The 27,604-nt window shown below is 43.5% G+C and overlaps 1 protein-coding gene and 1 long non-coding RNA gene across 2 annotated transcripts in view; one reads left to right on the top strand and one right to left on the bottom strand.

The window, feature by feature from the left end:
• LOC308582928 overlaps nt 1-15,221 on the top strand; it is a 28,636-nt gene extending 13,415 nt beyond the window's left edge. The window contains exon 2 of the long non-coding RNA XR_014005940.1: nt 12,113-15,221. This is a non-coding gene — a long non-coding RNA (uncharacterized lncRNA). The remainder of the gene's footprint in view (nt 1-12,112) is intronic.
• On the bottom strand, nt 1,515-26,393 carry FBXO28 (F-box protein 28). Its single transcript, XM_081186473.1, has 5 exons — nt 26,151-26,393; nt 10,463-10,572; nt 7,541-7,679; nt 6,494-6,689; nt 1,515-3,762 (listed from the first exon to the last, which is right to left on the bottom strand). The coding sequence occupies exons 1-5, from the start codon at nt 26,376-26,378 to the stop codon at nt 3,368-3,370; spliced, it is 1,068 nt and encodes a 355-aa protein (XP_081042599.1). The 5' UTR covers nt 26,379-26,393; the 3' UTR covers nt 1,515-3,367.
• Between the last annotated feature and the right edge of the window lie 1,211 nt (nt 26,394-27,604).

Raw genomic sequence — 27,604 nt, forward strand, 5'->3', positions numbered from 1 at the left:
AGTTTGATTCCCTGGCACCATATTTGTATAGATTAACTATCCCAAAATACAGACGTGCCTTCACACTGGCCAGATTACATGTGATGCCCTCTGCCGTACTGGAGGGCAGATACCAAAAGATTCCAACTGAGAAACGACTCTGCCCATGTGGAGATGGCAGTCTGGAAACAGTGGCTCATGTTCTCCTGTCCTGTCCCCTTTATAAAGACCTGAGGAATGAGATCATCACCCCACTCTTACTTACCATCCCAGGCCGCCCATCTGCGGCCACATTGTTCTTTCTTTTATCAGATCAAAATGATCAAACAACAGCAAAGGTTGCTAGGTTTATCGAGGGTGCAATGAGATTAGCGGCCACTATCTGAACGATAATCTTGGTCATCTGATTGTCCTTTTTACCCATTGTTGTCTTTTTAATTGTATATATTGCTTGTTTTGTGTTGCTATGGCCATTGGCTAATGCAAATAAAGTTTATCTAATTAAGAAAGGGGGCCAGAGACTGAGTCCAAACCTGAGCCCACACCACCCGCACTAGAGCCCAAACCCAAGCCCAAGCCCCCGTGCATTCACTATCCATGTATAAGATGACCCCAAATTTTTTACTAAAAAATATATAGCAATAAACAGTCTTATACATGGAAAATTACACTACCTACATGACTCCTCAATTTATGCAGAGAGAATTGTACTCTAGAAATTTGAATGCTTTTTCCAGCTTCCATTTCCTGAATACTTTCAATCATTCACTGAAGAGATAGGCGTTATTGCAAAACAGCTGTAAAATTTGTGAGTAGAGATTGCACAGATGCTTTCTAAACCTGGGGCAGGTATTAACTTCAGTTAGCAAAGCAGTTTTCCAAACTGTTGAGGACAGCAGAATTTAACAGAGCAGCTTTTGCTTTTCTACGCCTGTATAAACAAACCTGACCAGGAAATACAGTTGCTCTGCAGAATACTTCTATGGTTACACAAGAGTAATATGTTTCCGGAGGAATATGGGGCGTTTCTGACATGATGGTCTTTCAGTAGTATCTGTAAAGACGACCAATGTGGGTCAAGCAAATGACAGAAGTTCCTTCCCATGCCATAATCATGGGAATGAACCACTTTCACAATTGTGATTCTTTCTTGAAGATGTTTGTGTAGGATTCAGCCACAAGAAAGTGGGAGCTTATGAATAGGGTGTTACTCTGAAAATACCTGGTTGAGGGTCTAGCATGTAGATAGGCAGACTGCAATGTTTATGCCATAATGTCAGTATACTGTGCTATATACTTATGTGGTTCTACACAGACAGATGCAGAGAATCCTATTTATCCTGCTTCTCAGGCATCGCAAACCAAGGATACTGGATTCGATACTGAAAGAAATTAAATGCACCGCACAGCAATTGCTGAGAAGACTACCATTTGTGTTCCCACTCTGGAATGCATCCGCAGTAGTTATTTCTAATGATCAATCATGCTGATGTTGTACAACAGAGCTCCTCAAAAATAAGAAACTTTCAAGTGAATGTTTTAAAATTCATATATTATCCTTGAGACAGTTGAATATATGCCCACTGCTAAGACACAAGAGTCTGCTCCCATTTAAAAGGGGGGACGGGGACACAAACAGTAAAAAGGCCTTAAGATAGCAAAAACAATATAATTAAAAAATCAAAACTCCAAACTCTTGACATCAAATTGTAATATATTGTTTTATGGGGGGGAAATCTACTCCAAATTATGAATTAATGGACTTTGATTAACATTTAAGAAAAAGCCCAGAACAGTCTTTAGGAAAGCTTTGTGTTTTATCTTTAACTTGACAAATGAAAATGAATAAGCAGCTTCCATTTTAAACCAAGGTACTTCAGCGAAATGTCTAAGTGACGAGTGGCCTTTTGAACGACCACTCAAATTCAATTTTCTATTCTCGTTTCAAATTCATTCTTGTGAAAATATGTCCATTCGGCAACAGCAGATTAAGAGAAAAATGTAACAGTCGAGCAACAGTGACATCGTTTGGTAACAGCAAATTAAAAACCATGGACAGCAATACTTGTTGGATGCTTTAAAAAAAATATAACCGGGGAGAAATTCACTGTACATTACAACTTTGAGGCTGTTAAAGTGACAAATCCAGACTGTACAGTGCAATACATGTGTTTCCAGTTACAAATTCAAAATGGAAGGAGTGCAAAAGAAATTAAAGCTTTTTTTGTCTGAAATCAATTTACTTTTTATGGTAAGGAACACAGTATTAGACAGTTATTTCAATGCAACAGTAAGGTCTTTCTCTCAACATAAACTTTTTAGAATTTGAACCATGCCTTAGGAAGCCTGTGTAATACAAAGAACAAATCGTTTTTATCCAATGTTTAATAGTCTTTGAACCGCTGAATCAGCATCAGTAGTGTATAATCAGAAACTCACAGGCTAAAGGAATCAACCTTTAGATAAAAGAGTACCTGCTATCTATAGGCAAGCAGAAGCAGCAAAATAGCCTGGCTTATATACTCTTGACAAAAGTAAGATAAAATGACCTCGCAAGAAAAGAAACAGCTGTGCTGAAAGCAAATGCAAAGTCATGGCTAAGGAACCAAGAAATTGCGGTACAAAAGGTGACAGAGGCCAACGATTTAATTGCAACTCCAGGCAAATGCTTTACCAAGCTGACTAAGCAATGCATGCGTCTCTCCATGCAAAGATAAAAATATGGCTCCAAATGCTTAGGAGGAGGGTATGCATTTGTGAAATCTAAACTGAAGTCCCTTGCCTGTTAAGTTTTACAAAAATATATATAGCCAATACTGTAAGCTTCAGAAGTCATATTTACTTGTTATGTTGACTCCTACATTTATAAGCTACTTTTCAGACATTCTAAACCTGGTCACTTGCAACAAAAAAGTCAGCCTCCCCCCGCCAAAAAAAAAACCCAACCCCACGAGATTTTCAAAAAGTGGTTCTTTCAAGTGAAGAGAACACCTGCTGTTTATCCACTTTTAATCTTCTAGCCAATTAAGCCTGGGTTTATCTGGTATACTCATTTACAGGAACAGATGCATAAATATAAGTTTCACTTTAATAGTCATCTGCACAGAAAAGGAAAATTAACTTTTCAGAACGTGATAGAGCAGGTCTGGTTAGTACAAATCTATGGCAAGTTATAATGATTCTGTGCCGTAGGCCCACTCAAACAGAAGCAGGGCAGCTTTAGGAAGAAACATCTCAGCATTGAGAGAAAGTTGTTCAAGTCTATGGTGTTCTGAAGAACCAGCAGCCTAAATGACACCATGCTCTGAATAGCGGTATCCAGACCAGACAACCTGCTTGGGCTACTATAAAGCAGTACATCCTCCTGGAGGTGTCATTTATTCCAAAGTTATTTATTATTCCGAAGGCGTTTAGACTTCCTAAGCGCACCTATTGATTCGACAGCCTTCTTCCTTTTCCTAGGAGTCTCCTCGCTTGGTGCTGACCCTGAGGAATTGCCCACTGCGCTTTCCATAACCTCTCGCAGTTTACGTTCGAGCTCAGCCAATCGGGCATTCTGCTCACCTATGATCTGGGTTTGCTCAAGCAGTTTCTGATCTTGATCTTGCAGCTGCTTCTGTTGCTCTTGCACTTTGGTGCGAAGCTCCGATATTTCGCGCCTTAGCACAGTCACACCTGCACCGTTGGTTTTCACTTGCTGCTGGAGTTTGGTGACCTCCTGCCTCGAGGGGTTTTGTTTGGAGAAGAGTTGCATTGTTGTTAAGGCTGCAGAAGGACCTGGAACTGCAGGAAGAGAAAATTTACATTTCCCCCCCGTCTCATTTCAGATATTGACTTGCACTCAGTCTTATGCCTTCAAAACAGAGCATCAAGGTTTGCAAAGTGAATGTGAACAAGCAAATCTATAACTATTCCCCAGCATAGAAACAAAATTAAATGCATGTGCAAGACTTGAGCATATTCACAGATTTTTACATTCCTGCTTAACAGGTAAAGAGGAAAGTGCTGTTTAGAGACACTCCTACTCTGGGTTGCAGCAAGCAGAATAGGTTGCCCTTCAAGTGAGCACACCCCTTAAATATTGTTTCAACGTTATGTTACCAACTGTATACAGTGGTACCTCGGGTTAAATAATTCATTCCAGAGGTCCGTTCTTAATCTGAAACTGTTCTTATCCTGAAGCACAACTTTAGCTAATGGGGCCTCCCGCTGCTGCCGTGCCACTGGAGCACGATTTCTGTTCTCATCCTGAAGCAAAGTTCTTAACCCAAGGTACTATTTCTGGGTTAGCAGAGTCTGTAACCTGAAATGTATGTAACCCGAGGTACCACTGTATTCTGCCCTTAAATATTACTCCAGGTATGTTGGAGGCCTTTTACATTTTAGCCCATCTATTTCAGGAGCTCCTCGTGGGAAACAAAAAAGCCATGTTAACAGACGTTGGTTGCATGGGTCTCTCTTATGAAATCAGCATTCATGGGAAACAGTCACTTCAGTAATCAGGACCCACATAATCAGCCCCCAGCAATATGGTTGTTATGTCATTGAATGTTACCCAAGCCTTGAAGTAACTGTTTCCAGTAAAGTACATGAATAACATTCTTAAGAACTAACCTCATGCTTCCAGACCTCCCTATAAGCAAAGTAAAATTTAGTGCTGGAAAGTGAGATACGGCTGCTGCCCTCTAAAGGTTGACTTTAAGCATAAAGAGTGAATTATTTGGGCAAAAAGTAAACACTGCTTTGTTTTAGGATTCAAGTTTGGTTTTACTGGCCAAAGTTGTATACAAAATAGAAGACTGTAGGAAGCATATCGTATATAGAACAGAAGGAAGGAAGGATATAGAGGAAGCAAAGCCAAGTTGATTTATATTCAATATCTATTTTGATAGCTAAAAATCTCTTGGCATTTTACGTGAAAAAATATGTGTGATTTGGTTATTAAAAAGGGACTTTGAACAGGTACAGAGTGAGTGAGGCTATCCTAAGACTTTAAAGAATTTTAACAGCTCTAGTTTGGTAAGAATCGTGGGGGTTAAAAAAAAAGTTTGTTATTAATTTACACTACTGTACATTTTTCTATTTTAATTATTGATGTATTGTTAGAAGAGTTCTATATTATCAGTTATTCTGTTTGTATTATGTTCTGTTGCTACTATATACTGGGGAAAGCTATTGTATTGCATATTCAGTGCCTTTTTTATAGAAAAAAAAGTGCTGGTACTCAACCATGAAGTTGTTACAGTAAGTGCCACACTTTTAATGGGGGAGGGAGGTGCACCAGTACTGTATACTCTTGAGCACCCCCAGAAAAAACACTGTGTATATTAATTTTACATTTTTCAGTAATTACGATTCTATTATCAACCCCAAATCCAAACCTAAAGAGGATGAGAGCTAAAGGCCTCTATTGCAAAGCTGGAATTCTAGATAATCAAGTAGCAAAAAACAGAGCTTGACAAGACATTACACTGCACTAGAGTTTTTGCTTTAAGGAAAAAAATTAGCACACAAGAAATAATTACCGGTACCACCTACTGCCTACTCATACGATCACACCAGGACAGGATTCTGTGGCTTCTAGAAAGTAATTTAATTTCCCACTGTAGGAGTATCAACCTATCATTAAGGGAGAGCAGGAAAGCTGTGCTCCACCCACCAAATCAAAAAGTGTAAATTACCATCATAATTTAGGTCATGGTGCTGCTTTTCCTAATGCAGTGTTAAGGAAAAATTAGGCAACAATAATAAAAATAAAAATAATATATCATCATTATCATCATCATCACCCCAACCCATCTGGCTGGGTTGCCCCAGCCACTCTGGGCAGCTTCCAACACATATAAACACACTTACTGGGATGGAATGGGGATGAAGCATGATGGCAGTGAGGATACCGTGGTGCAGGCTCACTGGCAGAACCAATCTGGTGCTTCCAGCCGTGCATACATCAATATGAAGTTACTTTCAGTAGTACAAAGGACATGAATATAAGCAAGATAACCAAAGAATGAAGTTTCTTCCTTTTAGAAGCCATTGGATTGGATCCAAAGGACACCTCTGTTCATAGAAGGGCCTTCAATCCTGTGAAGAGTCCTAGGAACAGAAGTGGGCACGGGGGGGGGGGGGCAGATCTCCACCTATGCTCCCTTGCAGCTGCTGCAAACCACTTCCCACCCTATTCCAAAGGAAGCAGAGCAGATTTGTGGGGAATATAGAGTTGGCGTGGGGAAAATTATCATCCTTCCCCCTTCCATGCACAGGAGCTGGAAGCACACTTTCCACTAGCAGAATGCTTCTCACTTTTTCTCTGGATCCTTCAAATAGTTTCTATTTTAAAACGTTATGTTCTGTTTTAATATAGTAATGGAACACACTTTTTTAATGATATCAAGGGAGCATAGGTGGAGATCTCCCCCCCACACACACACTGCGCCCACTTCTGTCACAAGGAAGTGGAAGTACTATAGCTTCCCACTAGCTGCATAATGTACTCAGAGAATACATGAGGTACCTGGAGCTGCCGCTATAAGCCGTCCTGATACATCTGATCCAGGCAATTTTCTTTTTAGAATTGGAACAATCTTCTCATCAAAATATTCCATTGCCATCGATGAAATGTCCCTTAACTCCTGAAGGACTTCGTGGGCTCTCTGAGGAGCTTTGGTAGAGTTTACATACCTTAACACACGATAAATTTCATCAATTACCTAAAACAAATGAGAAAAGTTGAGACATGGCGACTGGCAAAAGCTAAGAGCAGCATATGGTGGTCCCGGGCCCTAAGGAAGTTAGATTGGCTTCAACCAGAGCCAGGGCCTTTTCAACTCTGGCTCCGGCCCGGTGGAACGCTCTGCCTCATGAGACCAGGGCCCTGCAGGATCTGATTTCTTTCCGCAGGGCCTGTAAGACAGAGTTGTTCCGCCTGGCCTTTGGCTTGGAGCCAATTTGATTCCCTCCCTCCCTTTCTTTTTTCCTTTCCTTCTCCTTCTGCGATGAGGCTAAATTTTAATATTTTAATGTTGTATTTTAATTTTGTTTTTAAGTTGTAATCATTCAACTTGTTTTTATTATTGCTTGTAAGCCGCTCTGAGCCCGGCCTTGGCTAGGGAGGATGGGGTATAAATAATAATAATAATAATAATAATAATAATAATAATAATAATAATAATTATTATTATTATTATTATTATTATTATAATATCCTTTAATAATGTCTATTTTCTACAGTGACTTAAAGCTATTTTAAAAGTAATTGAAAGGTACTTGCAATTATCTTGAGAACAACTTATGAGTCGTTTACCGTTTTATTCACAAGCAATGCAATTCACATTTTAATCAATGTTTTATAAATGGTTTCAGCTAGTACATTTACATACCATATGATCAAAGCCCTAATAAGTTGTTAAGCCAATCTGTTATTAACAAAGGAACAACAAAGGAACCATCTGAGATAAGCCTATGGAAGATTCTGAACTTCCATCAATGGCTCGTCAAAACAAAGTTTAGCCCTAATGACTTATTCCATCACACTTTAATGCAGCCATCTTTTGGACTTTACCTTCCCAGGTATAAAACAGCAGAGGTTAGAATCCACATACTTCATGAAGGTCATATTTAGCAGGGACAGCCTTGTTTCTACAGCAGCAAGAATGTCTGCATGGCGAGCTAGCGAGTGATTTCTCCGTTCCGATTCCCGTCTACAAAGACACATCCAAGACAGTGAGAAACACTGCAGAGATCTGCAGGACAGGTGTCTGGAAGTTCACAAGATTCTGGCACCAAAAATGATGTGTGCTTTAAGAAGCCGTTCCTTTTTTTCCCATTCTAGTTCAAAATAATAATGTTTATGACTCAATCTGCTTTTATATAGATCCAACAATTATCGTATTATTTTCCAAGTAATTTTCAGACACGGGTGAAACTAAAGAGCCTTGAGTTTCCTTGAAAAGTAGATGGAGTACTTTAAAAATAATTACATGAGGAAAATGCATTGCTAGAACATCGCTCATAGCCCTCCTTTGCTCACCACCATTGCCACACTTGCATGAGTCCAAGAAGAATTCCAACAGCAGTTTGATATTTCACACTATAGCATAAGAACTGGATACAGGTGACATTGCTTATGCTATCAGTTCAGCACCTAATGCGAAGATATCAGAAGCTGTTGCTAATTTAATTGAACAGTAATATCCCTCTCTTTTTTCCACACACTCCCTCTGCTGCAAGGCCCATTTCCACCTGGACTAGTGGGCAGCCCCAGACTCCCAGGAGCTTCTTTTAACTCTTCAGGGCGAGTCTGGGCTCTGCCCCCTTTGCCATGTGGAAATGGACCTTGCAGCACTCACGGCAGCAGCAATGTCCCTCCATCCACCGATGTCAGACCTATGTTATAGCCCAGGGATGGGTTAGGGCAGGGGTCAGGAAACGTTTTCAGCAGGGGGCCAGTCCACTGTCCCTCAGACCTTGTGGGGGGCCAGACTATATTTGGGGGGGGATGATGCAAGAGCACCATGAGCCCCGGTGGCTGCTTACCTGTGTTTTGCAAGCTGCAGGGGCTGGCAGCGGCGGAGGGACAATGAGCGGCGCGTGAAAGTGCTCTGGAGAGGGGCTGCTTAAAATGGCCGCTCAAGCACTGCTGCTGCTGGCACCAACAAAGCCCAGCCCCCTTCCTCCTCTAGGCAGGGCCGAGACAAGCCAGGAGGGAGGGAGGGAGGAGGCGCCACCAAGGGAGGGAGAGGGAAAGTATGTGCACGCTGGCGATTCACACAGCGATTCCCAGACCATCCGCGGGCCAGATCCAGAAGGCAATTGGGTCTGATCCGGCCCACGGGCCTTAGTTTGCCTACCCATGGGTTAGGGTTTGATTGTTTCTCTCTCCGAGCCAAATTTGGCAGTTGGGCGGGACATCGCCTGACATTATGAGACCCATTTTTGCCCACATGGCTTGAAATCAAAAGGCACAGGTAAGGGCACAGCCCACAAAGCGCTGACTGATCAGCTGATCTTGGGAAGCCCCATGCACAATGCTTTGAGAGTGCTGCCAATCAACTGATCAGTGAGTGCCTGCAAAGACATGTTCAACTCAGCCATGTTTTACAGTAATATGTGATGTCGCGTGTAGGGCAGGTGGATGTGGCTTGGCTAAAATAGCCTTGCAGGTCAAAGGGGGAGGTTTGGCACACCTAATTAGGCCCACAGACTGGAGGTTCCCCACAGCGGTTCTAACTTTCTGATTCCAAATGGGACCCTCAAGGCAGCTTAAAGGTATAGGGGACACCTGACCATTAGGTCCAGTCATGGCCGACTCTGGGGTTGCGGCACTCATCTCACTTTATTGGCCGAGGGAGCCGGCGTACAGCTTCTGGGTCATGTGGCCAACATGACTACAAATGTACTAAAAATGCTAGATGCTGTATATGAAGATAATGTATTATAATAAAGCACAGAGATAATACAGTAAAGAACTCAAAGTTGTTTACCAACCTGAGAGCCCTGCAAAACAAGAGATTTTAACCAGCTTTTTGAATGCTATGGGAGTTGAGCTGGAGTTTTCCTGGGGAGAGAGAGTACCATAGAAGGTGTTACCATTCAGGAAATGCTGAACTTGGGAGGTGATTTCCTTGACCTTAAATGGCTGTGGCTTCCATAGAAGGGCCTCAAGTTGTGCATTTGAGAAGCTAGCGCTTCAACATTTCTCTGTAAGTGCCTCCGTTTAAAATCAGTTCTACCTCTGGCAGTGCTGAGAAGCCAAAAAACCAGCATACAGAATGATAACCCGCATTAAGAACCATACATAAACCAGGATATAAAGCGATGTGGAAGGCACAGTCTTCTACACAGGGGCTTTCCAATTCCCATATGTAGCCCTGCTCTCTAATATTTTTAAAATTTACACACACACACCCTTCAGTGGCCAGTTGGTATATGAAAACAAAACTCACTATCCTATTCCAGTGTGTGCCATGCAATTTATAATCCCACTGACCTACAGCAGGGGTAACCAACACGATGCCCGTGAGATGTTTTGACTACAACTCCCAAGCAGTCTTCGCCAGTACAGCCAAGGGTCAGGTAATTATATTTCAAAACATCTGGAGGGTCCCAGGATGGTGAAAGATGGCTTACAGTATTACTATAGGATATCACTGATAGCGCCTGTCTTCTCCAAAGGCAAGACAGGCAGTGACACTCAAGCAAAATGAGAGCCTAGGGCCAAGCAGAGGGGGAAAAGTCAACCCAAACAGAAAATCATTCAAGGTACAGATTGTTCTGCTGCAGTGCTAAGGTGCACAAACAGGACTGGTAGCTCATTCTTCATGCTATATGGAGAACCTTGACTACTGTCACAAATCCATCAGGCACAAGCAGGATATAGTCTTTAAATATTTGTTTCACAACCGGTTGCAAAGCAGCTTTCCTTATATAATCTTCTTGCAAATACAGATTTTTTTTTACTTCTGATCTTGTGGTAAGCACATACCTTGGGAGCTGTGCTTTAACCTGTTTCTGGCACAAGTTGTGGTATCTTTCCACTTTCAGAAATCCCTGATTCAGCATTCTCTGGCAGACCAAGTCCATTCGCTTACAAACCTACATTGAAAATACAAAAACAAAACTCAAGGTGTCTTCTTTAGTAGTTAATAAGCTGTGAGCCCCTTTTATGATTAACTAGCTTGTCTTAAGTGCCACAAGGCTACACAGCACAATTTGAAATGGGGCCACTTCCAAAGATTACAAAACCGTCACTTTGTCCTTTCCATGGTGTGGATGTTGATGTCTTAACAAAAAAATTCCATGCTTTCTGGTGCATGAGTGAATTCTCAAGTGGCATAACACTCTTCTTAAATGGATTCTTTAAAAATTATAACATTCACTTCAATTCCATTTATTATACAGTACGTTTATTCCACTCTTTCATCTGCCGAAGGAGCTCATAATCAAAAAGAAGCTGAGGCACATGCTCAGGTTTACAGACTAAAAGGTAAGTCACACAAAAGGAAAAGGTGTGGAGGGAAAAGAGAATGGCAAAAGATCAAAAACAATGCCAGAACAAGGTAGAAAGTTTTAAAGGTGCAAGTAGCTGCTGCTGCTGCTACTGCAGTGAGTAGACTGTCTCGCCAGAGTGGTGCATGCTCTGGTTATCTCCCGCTTGGACTACTGCAACGTGCTCTACGTGGGGCGACCTTTCAAGGTGACTTGGAAACTGCAATTAATCCAGAATGCAGCAGCTAGACTGGTGACTGGGAGTGGCCGCCGAGACCATACAACACTGGTCCGACACCGGCTCCCAGTATGTTTCCGAGCACAATTCAAAGTGTTGATGCTGACCTTTAAAGCCCTAAACAGCCTCGGTCCAGTATACCTGAAGGAGCGTCTCCACCCCCATCGTTCAGCCCAGACACTGAGATCCAGCACCGAGGGCCTTCTGGCGGTTCCCTCACTGCGAGAAGTGAGGTTACAGGGAACCAGGCAGAGGGCCTTCTCGGTAGTGGCGCCCGCCCTGTGGAACGCCCTCCCATCAGATGCCAAGGAAATAAACTACTATATGACTTTAAGAAGACATCTGAAGGCAGCCCTGCTTAGGGAAGTTTTTAATGTTTGAAGTTTTATTCTGTTTTTAGTCTTCTGTTGGGAGCCACCCAGAGTGGCTAGGGAAACCCAGCCAGATTGGTGGGGTATAATAAATAAATAAATAATCAATAAATCAATCTGGCATTTCTATTCAGCTGGGGCACAGTGACATTCCCTCGCTGTTCTTGCCTGAACAGAGATGGCCAGGTACCTGGCAACCCAGCTGATGACAAAGGCCAGTGTCCCCTTTCACTTTATTCTGCACTCCCAAGACAACCATCAGTTGGAGCAGATACAGTTCTGGCTGGCAAGAAGGGAACAGGAAGGTATATTTTCTTTCGATGTTCCTTCTTTGGTCAATGATAAGGGCCATGCAAGAGGGGGGGGGCAATCATCCTTGCTCCTTTGGCCATTGGCAAAGGACACAGTTGGCTTCCTCTCTGAACACTGGAGTTGCTTGCACAAAAACTATTTCTAAGCTTTCAGTGATACAAAGCTACTGAACAACACACCTACTGGGCATGAACCAGGTGTCAGCTGAAGATTTGTTTTCTTTTAGATTTTAAGAAGAATGCAGAGAAACTGGAGAAGTTTATGAAGAAAGCAGAGATGACTAAAGGTTTATAAACACCATACACATGAGGCAAGACTGAAGAAACAGGTTCTGTTTATCCCAAAGAAAAGCTGAAAATACACACCCGTACCAGAAAAATTCAGGAAAGATCTTGAGGAAGACAGGAGGGAAAAAAACAACCATCAAAGGAGAGAGACCAAAGTCATTTGGCTCTCCTCTCTCAGACATTTAAAACAAGGAGATTCTGTGAACCACTCTGAGAGCTTTGGATTAAGGGTGATATATAAATTTTAAAAAATAAATATTATGAAGTCTAACACAGACTGACCTGGCCTTCCAAAGAGACACCAAGTAAGAGTTATAATCAGAAGATATATATGTGTGTGTGTGTGTGTGTGTGTGCGCGCGCAGTTTTGTAGCACAAATAATAAAATGCAGTAAAACCCAAAATATGTTCACAGTTGTGTTATCAAACAGGTTGCTGAAGGAAGTTATTTATTATTACTTATTACTGGCCAGGTAACTTCTATCTTTTAAAAAAGAAGAAGGTTCTGAAAGCTAACATGGAAAGAAATGAACTCCTGGGGTGTTTGGTTTAAAAGGCTGCTCTGCTCTGCACTCAATATACGCTACAGAAAGGCTGTATTTTTTCCGCATTGTTAAATATATTTTCATCTACATTTCAGCAAAGGAAGAAACTTCTTTGTTTTTTACCTGAATCTAACAATATGTCCTTGAAAACAGTTACAGCATCTTTCCCTGAAAGTGATACTTGAGCGCAAGAAGTTTATAACGTTATGTGCCACTGTAACGTATTCTACAAATCAGGGAAGTTTCTTAATTCATACTGTAAAGTCTCTGATCTTGGAACCTCCAGTTAAATTGTAGCATGCCGATCTAAGCTTTCCCCGACATAAAAGAGATTGAAAGTAGATTACAAGCCAAATGAACGACTTTATGTACTAATGCTTTGCGTGTTGGAAAAACACTGGGTTCATAGAGCACCTAGGTGCCTAGAAAACATACAGTTTGTGACTAATATAAATGTTTGGCATGTTCCCATCTCCCCTGGGCTAGCATCTCTAAAACAACTGTATTGGCTTCTACAAATGTGGCTTGACATCCATGAATCAGAAATAATTTCCAATGTTGCCGCAGCACAAAAGCCATAGCTGTCAACTTTTCCCTTTTCTTGCGAGGAATCCTATTCGGAATAAGAGAATTTCCCTTTAAAAAATTGAAACATTGTCAGCTATGACAAAAGCACACACAAAAGCAAAAGAGAGAAAAACCCAGCACTGCCCATGTCATAATTTAATGTGCATCTTCTCCACCCACTAACTTTAGAGTTCCTTGATATACACATTAGGCAATGATATGCGTACCCTGACACCTAGTGGCAAAGCAGAATACTACAACCTCAGTCAAAATCTACCTGGGAACATAGAAACAAAACCGGTTCTGTTCACTAATGCTATAGAATTCCACACATAAGCAATATGTGTAGGGATGGATAAAGGGACAGCAAGGCTTGCAGACTGACACCCACATATTCAGGGAGTTAAATCCTACACAACAAAGGATCTCCAAAAGGCTGTATCCCAACTCGAACGACAAAATGGTGGATGTGACTCATGTAAAAGGTAAAAAGGTAAAAGACCCCTGGGATGGTTAAGTCCAGTCAAACTTGACTATGGGGCGCAACGCTCATCTCACTTCAGGCCAAGGGAGCCAGCATTTGTCCGCAGACAGCTTTTCTGGGTCATGTGGCCAGCATGACTAAACCGCTTCTGTTGCAACAGGACACTGTGACGAGTGCCAGAGTGCATGAAACACCATTTACCTTCCCGCTGCACAGTACCTATTTACTCGGCTGAAGCTCAGACATGCAATTTTGGGTGTTTTGGCAGCGGGGAAGCAAGATTCATAGTTAGGATTCAAACTCACTCTTTAGTATGTTCAAGATCAAACTACTAAAACAAAAGGATATATTTTAACAGCATTTGTGGAAGTTACTTAATTTTTTCAGCCTAATATTATTACTGAGGAAAAAACCACACGTGGTCTGAAATTGGGGAATCCCTGAAAAGTGCCCCTACTAAAGCTACACAGAATATTTGGGGGCCATAGCATGTCTCCCAAAAGATGCCAGTTCAGAATGCTGCAATGGAGGTGCGAGGAGTCAAAGCCAATGTCAGAAACTATTAGGAAAGATACTGAATATAAAACAGCAAAAAACTTTAATGACACTTCTATGTGAAATATGATGCACCCATATTTGAAATACTTTATGCAGCTGCATCACAGAAAAGGTATTCTAGAACTAGAAAAACTACATAGGGTCTACCAAAATAACCAGAGTAATAGGATGTTCCCTATTAATTCCAGAACAGCAGAATATGTAATTTGTTAAGGCAGAAACAACCAATTCATTGCAGTATGAATTTTCGTAGGTTACACCCTACTTCATCAAACACGTGAAGTGGCCCACACACTTGATGAAGTAGGCCTTTGACAATACCTTTCAGTCAAAGAAAGCACTTCACCTTATGAACTTGCGGAGTTAAGCACCACAGAACGTTATGATGGCACCGGCAAAGGCGACTTTTTAAGAAGGACTGAATCAATCAAGGATAGATACTGATTATAATAGCTTGAAAATGGAACCTAAATGGTAGTATGCTTCCAATTACCATTTGTTGAGATAGGCTTCCACAGAGTAATGGACCAACTGAATGCTGAAGGCAGAATGTCGAGTTAGGCAGATCTTTGATTGGACACGGAAGAATAATGCAGTTTAGAGAACAACTGTAGTTAAGTGGTATATAAATGGTTTAAATAGCCTTGGAATCTTTTTATACCATTATGCTACCCAATTCTCTTCCTCCATTTCTTACATTTAAGAAATCTTTTCACTTCCCCCTCCGCATTGACTCTTCCTCATTTACCTACCTTCCCTTTGCTCCAATGTTTCACTTGATTGCTTACTTAATTACTGCCTCTGCATTTATACAGCTGCTCTATAACAGGAGTTCTCTAAGTGCCTCACAAAACAAAACAAAACAAAACAAAACAAAACAAAACAAAACAAAACCATATGCACTTTAAAATGAAATATAGAATAAAGTTGCAACAAATTCCTTTACAAAAATCAAAACAATTAAAACATAACTTTATATGTCTAGTCTCTGATCAGATGGTAAGCCTACGAGGAGGGTCTGGTCAAGTTCACTGAAGATTTTTGCACAATATCTAATGGTTTTAGATGTTTAAATTACAGTAAAGCTAATTCCCCAAATCCAAGTCTATAGTTGTACAAGCACAGTATGGCACGGCTATCATTTTGAGAGCGGTTGAATCAAGTGATGTCAAACGTGCGTCCAAAGTTTACCCCCACATCAAGTTTAAGACAAATCCCCTTCTTGTTCCACTGCCTTCCTATCGCCAGTCCCTGCTGCATGAATGACTAGTTTTGAGAGAACATATATGAAATTCTTATCTAATATCCAACTGACGCCACTATCTCAAAAAGGCTCAACTTGCTATGTTTGGAAATTTCAGAGTCAATAAACCTAAAAAGCAATCAAAGCTGTGAAAAAAAGAGTGAGTGTTTTTCTTACTAGTGCCAGATAGAAGCACCCCCCAAAAATAGCTTTAGCCATGTTTTTATAAGGGGAGACTATAAGAGAAAATAAGCAAAGAAAACCAGTTTAAAAGAGAAGAAGATTGTGATCTCCCCCTCCACCTCAGAAAAAGCTCTCAAGAACAGAGCTGTCTTCTACTAAAGACAATGATCAATTTTCGCGCACGCTTTGAGGTGACACAAAAGTGGCTGGAAAAGGGGGCGGAAGAGGGTAGCTCAGGCTTATGAGCTCTCCACCATCACGTGTGATGACTTGGAATGCAATCCCCGTGCAAATTGGGGGTTGCCTGTACTAAGTGTAAGTCAGAAGAACATCTAAGAACGTAAGAGCCTGGCTGGGACAGGCCAATGGCCCATCTAGTCCCATCATCCTGTTCACATACTGACCCGATACTGGTGGGAAACCAGCAAGCATGATTCACACATAAGTGCTCTCTCTCTTCCTGTGGTTTCCAGAAACCAGTATTCAGAAGCATTGCTGCCTCCGGGTGTGGTGGCAGAGCAAAGCCATCGCGGCTAGTAGACAGAAGCCGCACACTTTGATAGGTCTGTGCGAAGATGTGCCTGGACACTTGAGAAATTTTCTGGAATAGCCTCGTGCACAAGAACAGAAAGCATGAATAACAACTGGCGCACATAAGCACTGGTCAATTGTGGCATTGGGAAAAGATTGTACTCTTCACTAGCTAGTATAAAGCTGAAAAAATAGCTGCCAGGAGATCCTATAACCTCAAGAAACAGAGAATTATGGACTATTCTTCTATTCTAATCTATTCTTCGTGGCAAACACTATTTCATGAATACCTGAATGCAGTCTCCAGGTAGCCCTGGATTCACTGCCGTACTCAGAATACCACCCTGGTATGTGGGCATCTCAAAGGCCACTCTAGCATTTGGTGCAATGTGGTTGTCTTTTGTCTGGAAGGTTTGGCTGTTCAAAGTACAGCAGTCAACTTCCTAAGATGGTTGAGACATGGAGATCTCTTTCAATAAGTACTTATTCCACTACCTGCAATTCTTTTTGTCTTTTGAAGTCCATTCAATTGGCTTGTTTTGCGCCATGAGGCCCTTACTTTCACCATCCAAGTATATAATCCTTATGCTCCACGGACCTCCTCCTCTGAACACTTTTAACAGGCACAAAAGAAGCTAAACTAGACTGTTGGCTCAGTGACAAGCCAAGGCAGCAGCTCTCAGGAACCGTACAGCAAACCAGTGAGCAACTTGGCTAGCTACACGTGCAACTTCAATAGTGTCTATGCAGGTGCTCCCTTCCTTTTGAGTGCCACTGGTTATGAGCAATTGCTAACCATCCCAGACAACTGGAGTTCTGCCAGCCACCCAATCCTGGCTTGCTTTGAAGCCATTAAGGTTTGCACATAATGGGAATCTACGATTATCTACAGCTTTCTGGTTTGTTTCCCCGTTTGTGTGAAGGGGCTGTGTACAGGTGCAGGAAGCTCATCCACACTGCATTTTAAACTAGTTGGGTCTCTCATATCTTTGTCAGGATATAGTTAGTGATGTTACACTGCAGGAGCAGGAGGTGGAGAATCTAAATTACATGCCGAGGTGATGAATTCCACAAACCTGTATAAATTACACAAGTCTGTATGATCTCTTATATTTTGCAGAATTGTTTATTCTGCTTCCGCTAGTCACTTGAGGCAAATGGTGGAAAGAAGCTTTGCAAGGCATTGAAGACTCAGCACCCAACTCCCGAGAATCACCTCCAATGATCCTTTTGGCTTCTGCTGCTTAGCCAAGATTTATCTACACTTTCAAACGCATCTTTGCAACCATAAGCAACAAAACTGGCCTTGGGGAGAGTCTCTTTTTAAAAAGAATCCTTAGGTTAGAATGTTAGGTAAGCTAGATTCTAGAGCTTTCCTGCAATTCTACGCAAGTGCTGAGTAACTCACAGCCTTGACGTTTCTTTAAAAATGTAAGAAGATCCCTGCAGGAGCTGGTTTCAGTGCCTCCTGCAGTGGTATTTACGGTAAATCTTTCTGAAGGGCTTCAGAGATGCAGCCCCTGCCCCCATGCATTCCTTCGGATCAGGATACTTCACTGTGCTGGGAAGTATAGTAATTATAAATATCTGAAAATCAGTAACAAGAAGCATAGTCAAGTTGATGCCATCTGGATGCTATCAAACAGAAGTGTTTTGAGCATGTACTCTGAAATAATGTATTAATCCCTGTTACTCTAAACTAGCAGGCTTGTATTTATAGTTATTTATTTAATGGATTTATACTCTGCTCTTTGAAAAAGGACTCCACAGAGCAGCGTACAATATTTCAAAGTACAAATCCATAACACAAAAACCTTTTTTAAGAAATAGCAACAATAAACATCAGTATAAAATAACAATAGCTTATGCAAAACCCAGTTAACTACCCTCATTTATATTCCCAATCAGACACAGACACCAAGTCATTCAGTGCTTCAAAGCACTTTGAATTTGGCCTGGAAACTCACTGATAATCATTGCAACTGACACAATATTTGGATAACACCTCCAGATTTTTGGTCCCTGCCAAGAACCAGGCAATCACATTCTGTACTAGTTCAAAGTTTCTAGACTTTCTTCAAAGGCGCATTACAGTAGCCCAGTCTTAATGAGACAAGTGCATGGAGAACTAATATGAAATCTGACTTTCATCTTGTCTGGATCAAGCTACAGCTTGTTCTTTCTCATCCATTCTTCGACAGTCTCCAAGCACCAGCTTAAAAATACCTCGGCATGCCTGGGGTGAGCGGATAGAGTCAAGAGTCAGCTGCATATTGATCAGCACAGGATGTAAACACGGTGCCAAACAGTGTCAAATTCATGATCGCCTCTGCTTCCATTATCTTGGTTGAAGCTACTGGTACTGAACAGAATATGTGTCTGGAATCACCCACCCATTATCCAGTTTCTCTCCTTCGCTCTTCCAGAGCAGTCCTGGGGTTCACAAATGAATAACAACCTAGTACCCAGTGTGCGTACCAGTACATTGAACGCCTTCAAAAGGGATGTGCCATGGAGGTTGTTGCTCAAATCCCACAAATTGAAAGCACCTTGTGCACTATGGATGTCAGCACACCACTATAAAGTGAAAGAACACAACAGGGCAATTAAACAAGGCATCTTAAACACATACAAATATTCCAATAGTTTCAAGGTGCATTTTTATATATGATAAAGGGGTGGCTGGGATCAGAAGTTTAGTAATTTTCCGTTCTGTTTCTTTGTACTCATCACCTGCTTCATAAGCCTATTGTTGCACATGTTGTTAATATTAAGGTTAAAATCAGAACAAGGAAAACACATAAGAACTACTGCTCATGTTCTACCATGTATTCATCTGTCTGTTGAGAAGCTGCCTGAAATTGGTCATAGAACACTTTCCTAATAACTGGATATCTGCTTGTTTAGTTGCTTAATTTTTTCTGCTTAACTTGCTCTGTCAGTAATTCCTCACATCTGCATATGTTTCAGAATCACCAGATGGAGAATTGTTACCTGATAGGAGGATTATCTTAACTGTGATAGAAGATGGGAGCCCAGAATGATTATCTCCGTTCAATCTTTGTAACGAAGAGCCTGGTCTGAACTCTTTGGGCAAAATACTGCTGAGTGGGTAGCGTCATGGCCAACAGCAAAATCAAGTTGCATATAGGGCAGTACAGTGGTGCCCCGCAAGACGAATGCCTCGCAAGACGAAAAACTCGCTAGATGAAAGGGTTTTTCGTTTTTTGAACTGCTTCGCAAGACGAATTTCCCTATGGGCTTGCTTCGCAAGACGAAAACGTCTTGCAAGTTTGTTTCCTTTTTCGTAAAACCGTTAATACCCAGGATGCATTGCTTGAAGAGGTGCAGTTGCGACTTGACTTCGAGGAGCAACTCATAGCATGCAGTGTGGTAGCCTTTTTTGAGGTTTTTGAAGACTTTGGTGATTTTTGAAGCTTTTCCAAAACTTCTTTTGCAGCCATTTGGTAAGTTAAACTTTTAAAACTTTTTTGGGGGTTTTGGGATTTTGGGTTGGGGTGTTTGGAATTCAAGGACTTGGTGTTGGGGAGGGGTTTGCAAGAACCTGGAAGCTTGTGTGGTTTTTTTCTGAATTTTTATGATTTTCTGTGACCATTGGGCCACTCTGCTGTTTTTTTAAAAAAAAATCCTGGATTTGAATTTCTGTGTGGTGGGTGGCTGGGGGAACAGTTGAGGAGGGGTTTGCAAGAATCTGGAAGCTTGTGTGGTTTTTTTTCTGAATTTTTATGATTTTCTGTGACCATTGGGCCACTCTGTTGTTTTTTTAAAAAAATCCTGGATTTGAATTTCTGTGTGGTGGGTGGCTGGGGGAACAGTTGGGGAGGGGTTTGCAACAGTTGGGGAGGGGTTTGCAATTTCTGTGTGGTGGGTGGCTGGGGGAACAGTTGGGGAGGGGTTTGCAACAGTTGGGGAGGGGCTGGGGGAACAGTTGGGGAGGGGTTTGCAATTTCTGGGTGGTGGGTGGCTGGGGGAATAGTTGAGGTTTTTGAAGACTTTGGTGATTTTTGAAGCTTTTCCAAAACTTCTTTTGCAGCCATTCGGTAAGTTAAACTTTTAAAACTTTTTGGGGGGTTTTTGGATTTTGGATTGGGGTGTTTGGAATTCAAAGACTTGGTTCTGGGTTTGAATTTCTGTGTGGTGGGTGGCTGGGTGCTTTTGAATTTTTTGGATGTGAAGCACTGATTTTTTTTGGGGGGGTTACGAAGGTAGGAGCTGTGCTGCCATGGGACCCAAGAAGACTGCTGCTGCAGAGGCCGGCGAGGGGAAGAAGGTGAAGGTTATGCTGGAAATGAAGAAGGAGATCATCCGGAAGCACGACGGTGGAATGCGTGTGACAGACCTCGCAAGGGAGTACGGGAGGAATCCATCGACCATCGGGACCATCCTGAAGATGAGGGAGAAGATCCTTGCAACTGATGCAGCCAAGGGAGTCACCAGGATTGTGAAGAACCGCCCAGCTGTTCTGGAGGAGGTGGAGAAGTTGCTGCTCATCTGGTTAGAAGAGAAGCAGCGTGCAGGGGACACAGTGACTGAGGCCGTCATTTGTGAGAAGGCCAAGGCCTTGCACGCAGACCTCGTCCGGGAACAGCCAGGAACCTCAGGCGAGTCTTCAAGGCAAGCAGAGGCTAGTTTGACTGGTTCAAGACAAGATCTGGAATCCACAGCGTGGTCAGGCATGGAGAGGCTGCCAGTTCTGATGTTTCTGCGGCTGAAGACTTTGCAGCGGAGTTCCTGGAGGTTGTGAAGACGGAGGGCTACGTTCCACAGCAGGTCTTCAACTGCGACGAGACTGGGCTGTTTTGGAAGAGGATGCCCAAAAGGACTTTCATCCTTTCATCACACAGGAGGAGGCCAAGTTGCCTGGCCACAAGCCCATGAAGGACCGTCTGACCCTGCTCTTCTGTGCCAACGCAAGCAGCGACCTGAAGATCAAGCCCCTGCTGGTGTACCACTCGGAGAACCCACGGGCCTTCAAGAAACACAAGGTCGACAAGGAGCAGCTGAGTGTCATGTGGCGATCCAACAGTAAGGCTTGGGTCACACGTGTGCTGTTTGTGGACTGGGTCAATCTTGCTTTTGGCCCTGCTGTCAAACAGTACCTGCTGGACAACGACCTGCCGCTGAAGGCTTTGCTTCTGATGGACAATGCTCCTGCTCATCCTAAAGGCCTTGAGGAGGACTTGTTGGAGGAGTTCAGCTTCATCAGCATCATGTTCCTGCCGCCTAACACCACGCCACTGCTCCAGCCGATGGATCAGCAGGTCATCGCCAATTTCAAAAAACTCTACACCAAGGAGCTTTTCAGGTGATGCTTCGAGGTGACTGATTGCACCACCATCACCCTGCGGGAATTCTGGAAGGACCACTTCAACATCGTCACCTGCTTGAAGATGATCACCACGGCCTGGAATGGGATCAGCCAGAGAAATTTGAATTGCGCTTGGCGCAGCCTGTGGCCGGACTGTGTGGCACCAAGTGACTCTGATGCACCAGAGTCAACAGTGGTGCAGGACATTGTTGCCTTGGGGAGGACCATGGGCCTGGAGGTCACAGAGGAGGACATCAGCGAGCTGGTGGAGGAGCACGACCACGAGCTGACCACCCAGGAGCTGGTCGAACTGCAGGCAGAGGCTGCGCAGGAGCAGGCCTCGCTGGAAGAGGAGGAAGCAACTGAGGAACGGCTGTCCTCCAAAGAACTGAGGGACATTTGCCTGAAGTGGAAGGATGTGCAGGCTTTTGCACAGTGGCACCACCCTGACAAGCACGTGGCACATGACCTTGTGAACACTTTTGATACGAGGGTCATGTCGCCTTTCAGGGAGGTGCTGAAAAGGCGGGTGAAGCAGCAGACCACGGACAGGTTCTTCAGCAAGAAGCAAAGAGTGGAAGAGGAACCTTCTTCGAGTTGTCCCCCAGAGTCTTAGAAAATGTACTGTACACTTTGTTGATTTTTAAATGTTTTTCTGTCATGTTTAGAAACTTAATTTATTGTTCCTTCAGTTTTTGAACTGCTCTTTACAGTATGTGTGACTTTAAAGAGCACTTAATAAACTCTTGTTGTACCAAATTTGGCTTTGTTTGGACTTTTTTTGACCATAGGAACGCATTAATTGAATTTCAATGCATTCCTATGGGATTTCGTGCTTCGCAAGACGAAAAATTCGCAAGACGAAAAAACTCGCGGAACGAATTAATTTTGTCTTGCGAGGCACCACTGTAGGGTTTTGTGCTGCATGAGCCCAAGGCACCTAGAACAAAACCTAAGACTGTCTTTCCATCTGTCTCACTTCTGAGCAGGGCAGCTTAAGTTATTCTCATACGTATCCTTCAAATAATCAATTCCCCCTTGCAGTGGAGGGACACTGTGCTTCAAAAACACTCATATAAATATAAGCACATCACTAAGCACAACTGTTTTTGCCGCTTCTATTAGACAGAGAGGAGTAAACTGCACAAGGCGCTCCCAAGCTGCACTATGGGAACACGGCACAGGGCTATCTCTGCTCCAACAAACAAATGGGACAAGTACAGTGGTACCTTGGTTCGCAAATGGCTTAGTTGTCAAAGAAATCAGCTCCCAAATGCCGCAAACCCGGAAGTGTTCTGGTTTGTGAATGTTTTTTGAAAGCCAAACATCCGACGCAACTTCTGCTTGAGTGCAGGAAGCTCCTGCAGCCAATTGGAAGCCGTGCCTTGCTTTTTGAACGGTTTCAGGAGTCGAAAGGATTCCCCGAAAGGATAAAGTTTGAGAACCAAGGTACCACTGTACTGGAAAAGGAAACAAGTTGGGCAACTGTAGGATACTGAACCTTTTAGACAGCTAGTACAGGTTTATCAGATTTGCATTACAGTGGTGCCTCGCAAGACGAAAAGAATCCGTTCCGCGATTCTCGTCGTCTAGCGATTTTTTCGTCTTGCGAAGCAAGCCCATTGATTAGCGCTACAGCGGTCTAGCGGCTTTCCGTGATCAGCTGTTAAGCGGGTTTTTCAGCGGAACAGCTGATAGGCGGCTTAGGAAAAGGGGGGGAGCGGAAAAAAACCCGCGGGGACGCGCAAGATTTTTTCGTCTTGCGAAGCAACCCCATAGGGCAATTCGTTTTGCGAAGCGCCTCCAAAACGGAAAACCCTTTCGTCTAGCGGGTTTTCCGTCTTGCGAGGCGTTCGTCTTGCGGGGCACCACTGTATATACCATGAATATGATCAACTGTATATGATTAATTCCACTCTTCAAGCCACTGAAGCAAGAAGGAATCTTACTTGGATCTTTCCCGTCAATTGCTATGCACTGTGAAGCGGATAGAATGTTTGGCTGCTTAGCTACATCAGTTTGATGCCTACGTAAACACATCAGCTGAGAAAAGAGAGGGTTTGGTGTTTGCTTCACAATAGCAACTAGAAATCCACTGTTACTTTCTTATAAAGCTTTAATATTTAACCCAAGCTAGTTTTTCATAGCACAGTGATGAAGTGGCCAACGCAACTGTCCTTTGTAGTAGCCAGTGCTTTTTTCTAAAAAAATGTTTGGGGGATACTCTAATTTCCCTATTCATATTGAAATACTGCCCCTCAATGAGGCCAAACTTAGATTCACAAAACGTTTAGGGGTATGTGTACCCACGGAAAAAAAGCACTGGTAGCAGCTTCTGTTTAGCAAGGAATCTCAGCTACACCAATTCTAATAATATTTAAGATAAATTAAGAATGCCATTCTAAACTCACTTACCTGTGAGTACAGTCCGATGAACAGAATGAGACTAGCTTCTGAGCACTTATGTATAAAACTGGGCTGTATGTTAGATGGCAACCACCCTCCAAGATCAGAGGAATATGAGGCAAAAGCAATAATGCACATTTCCCCTTCTAATTCAATGTTCTAACCTAGTCATAGGCAAACACGGCCCTCCAGATGTTTTGGGACTACAATTCCCATCATCTCTGACCACTGGTCCTGTTAGCTAGGGACCATGGGAGTTGTAGTCTCAAAACAGCTGGAAGGCCAAGTTTGCCTATGCCTGTTCTAACCAAAGATGTTTGTCATGGTATTACACACATCTATCTAATTTTTTCCCCAAAGGGCTGTAATGCTGTTTGATGAAGAGGTAACAGAAAATGAAAACTGAAAGGTGGAAAAACCTGTCAAAGCTTTACAAGTTAGTCAATTTGCTTAATGCCTTGACCATAGGTTGCACATACCAACAAGAGAAATAAAGCAAACAAAATTCTGTTCATAGTCATATTTATTTTCAAAAAGTGTCAAATATCTCAGGCATCAGGAATCAAAATAAGCTCTCCTTTAAGCAGTCAATGACACTGTTCATCACAAAAAGCTGTGTTGTAATCCAATGCATATCTACCCTGAAGTAGGAGGCACTCCCAAGGTTGAGTGCCTTAGACTGCAATCCTATGCAATTGCACATTACCTGAGGGAAAGCTGCACTGATTAATATCCGATTTACTTCCAAGTAAATACACAAAGGATTGTACTGCTGTGGAGAAAAAGCCATAATCTTGCAGAGAAACCTACAGAGACGGCATTCACAGGCACATACGTGGGGATCCATTAAAATTAAAAATTAACATTGGACACTGGTGTAGACTGTATCAAAACATGGACCTGATCTCAAAAGCATCAATGTAGAGGTATTTTTTTCAATAATGTTTTAAGATTTTTTATATGGAGAAAGTCTGACAATAGTAAAGCTTTCATTCCACAGCTAGGAACTAGCTTAGGGAGAATATAAGCCTTAGATTATTAAACATCTGCTTTATGATACTGAAATTCTAAAGCTACTGAATGCATCCAAACTGTGCCTTTATCAGAACAGAACTAAAACAGATGCAGTAGATACTCTTCTTATTTCACAAATTCCCTCCCTCCCATGTGACTATTGCCACATGGATTTTCTGCCTTTAGATGAACTCGAGATCTTCTGAGAATGGCTCCTAGCAGTATACACTTGCCCCCAACTCTATGGAATTACAACGAGCTACATTAAATAATTACCAAAAGAAAGAAAAGCATTCCATTCACTAGAAAGCACTATAGAAATGATACACAGGCCTAAAGCACAGATTATGTACCGCAGTCTCTTTGCATGGTAGAGGAAATTAACTCTACACGATCAACCTCATCGGAAGAGTCCCATCGCCCATGCTATATAAAGAGATGGTCTGCAATGGAAACGCTGTCAAGGGGGGGGGGAGTCAAAATACAAGGAAGCGGGGTGGGTAAGGGGGTGAATGTTGAATATGAACAGGGTTCTAATGAGATACAATGAGGATCCGATTTACAGAGACCTTCACTCCCCCCCCCCCAGCGTCGTACCACCGATTCCCAATCTTTCCCGAAAAAGGCGCAGCAGGCGAATAGAGCTCTGCCGCAAAGGGGCTGCAACCTGCGGCCATCATCCTTGGCCCTCCCCCGTTAAACCTCTGGCTGGATCCCTTTCCCTCCCTCCCTCCCTCCCCACCCCCCCAAAAAGAGCGGGCGATTTCTTCAAGGTGGGCAGGAGGGGTGGGGAGAGAGGATTTCCAAAAGAAAGGGAATCCAGAGGTCATCCAGTGCGACCACGCCGGTCTCTCCCAAATCAAGTAGGAAAAGGGATAAGCCGGGGAAGGAGGCGTGGAGTTCGGATCCCCGAACCGAATCAAAAAACCAAGTGGAAACGCTTGCCAATCCGGAGGGGAGGGGTGGGGGTGGGGAAACGGCAAAGCGAACGGATGCGAAGTGTCGCGCCCCCAAATCCCCCCCCCCCAGCCAAGGCAGGGGTCCGAGGCGTCGCTTCTTCCTTCCTCCCCACCCCCGGTCCCGCGCCTCCCTCTCCCCCCACGACGCGGCCCCTCACCAGGCGGAGCTGGCTGGTCTCGTCGTAGGACAGGAAGCCCAGGATGCCCTCGATGGCCACGATGGGCAGCCCCACCAGCGTGTTGCTCTGCGGGAGCTGCTCGAGGGGCTGCGCTTCCCCGCCGCCGCCGCGGGGCTGGGGCAGAGGCGGCGGCGAGAGCCGCGCCGAGTCCATGGCGCCTCCTTCCCCCTCCGACAGGAGCCGCTCGGCCGCCGCCACCACCGCCATCTTGGGGCCTATTCCCCTTCCTCGGCTCCGGGAGGGGGCACTTCCTGTGGCGACGTCCCCGCCTCCTTCGCCGGCAAGGGCGCTTTAAAGAGGCCGCTTCCCTCGGTGTCTCGTGCAGGGTCTCGGCGGGGTCCTCCCCTGAGGGATCCTGCTGCTCGGCAGGGCTGGGCTCCCGCTGTCTTGGAGTCGAAGAAACAGAGAACTGAAGAGTTGGAAGGGGATCCCCGAGGGTCATCTAATCCAACCCTTCCCTTCAGTGCAGGAATCTCAGCTAAAGCACCCATGACAGATGGCCACACACACATATACACCCCTTCTCCCTGAAAACTCATGCATGTGTGAACCACACCAACCCCTATAAACAGCCATAATAAGCAACCCCAAGTCCTGCTGGTCTCAAAAAGCATTCAGCAGCAAAACACCAATGTAAAGGTATCCTCCCCCCCAAAAAAATTAATGTTTAGGGGTTGGTGTTGTTCACACATGCATGTGGGTGACCATGGGCTAGCCAAAGCTGTTTTTTCTGGGGGGATGCAGGAGTACACATACCGCTAAACATTTTGTATAATAATAATAATAATAATAATAATAATAATAATAATAATAATAATAATAATAATATTTTATTTATACCCTGCCCATCTGGCTGGGTTCCCCCAGCCACACTGGGCAGCTTCTAGCAAAATATTAAAATACAACAATAATCTAAGTTCGTCCTCATTGAGGGGCAGTATTTCAATATGAGTAGGAAAATGAGAGTACCCCTAAACATTTTTTTAGAAAAAAAACATAACTCACTGAGGTTCTGCCCTCCCCCCAAACATAAAGCCTGGCTACACCTGTGTGGGTGAGGGCTTGATTTCGGCACACACAGAGCCTCTGCTCACTTGGAGACGGGGACTGTGAACTGGCTCCACTGAGAAAATAGGCTGCCTGTGAGGTGATAGGAACCTATGTGGCAGTGTATCTGCACTGCAGTAGCCCATTCACACATGCAAGCCATCGTGTAATGTACACCAAGTGATGGATGTGCATGTGTGGCCTTAGCACCATCCTGCCACTAGAGGGGATGGGAGGCAAACCTGGAGGCTTCAGGCCAGCCCTGGGGGTTAGTAAAGAGAGAAAACTGGGGCAGCTCCATCAAACTTAAAAGAGTTTGACTTCTGAACTGGGGGGGAGGGGGGTTGAAGGGAAGATTGGCAGGCACCTTGGCAGGACATGGTGGG

Source organism: Podarcis bocagei, assembly GCF_964188305.1.
Source record: "Podarcis bocagei genome assembly, chromosome: 3".
NCBI classification, from domain to species: domain Eukaryota; kingdom Metazoa; phylum Chordata; class Lepidosauria; order Squamata; family Lacertidae; genus Podarcis; species Podarcis bocagei.

Coding starts and splice junctions, on each gene's coding strand:
- FBXO28 (XM_081186473.1), bottom strand. CDS start 26,378: ATGGCGGTGGTGGCGGCGGCCGAGCGGCTCCTGTCGGAGGGGGAAGGA. Junction 7,680..10,462: donor GTTAAAGCACAGCTCCCAAG/GTATGTGCTTAC, acceptor GTGTCTTTGTAG/ACGGGAATCGGAACGGAGAA. Junction 3,763..6,493: donor GCTTATAGCGGCAGCTCCAG/GTACCTCATGTA, acceptor CTCTTCCTGCAG/TTCCAGGTCCTTCTGCAGCC.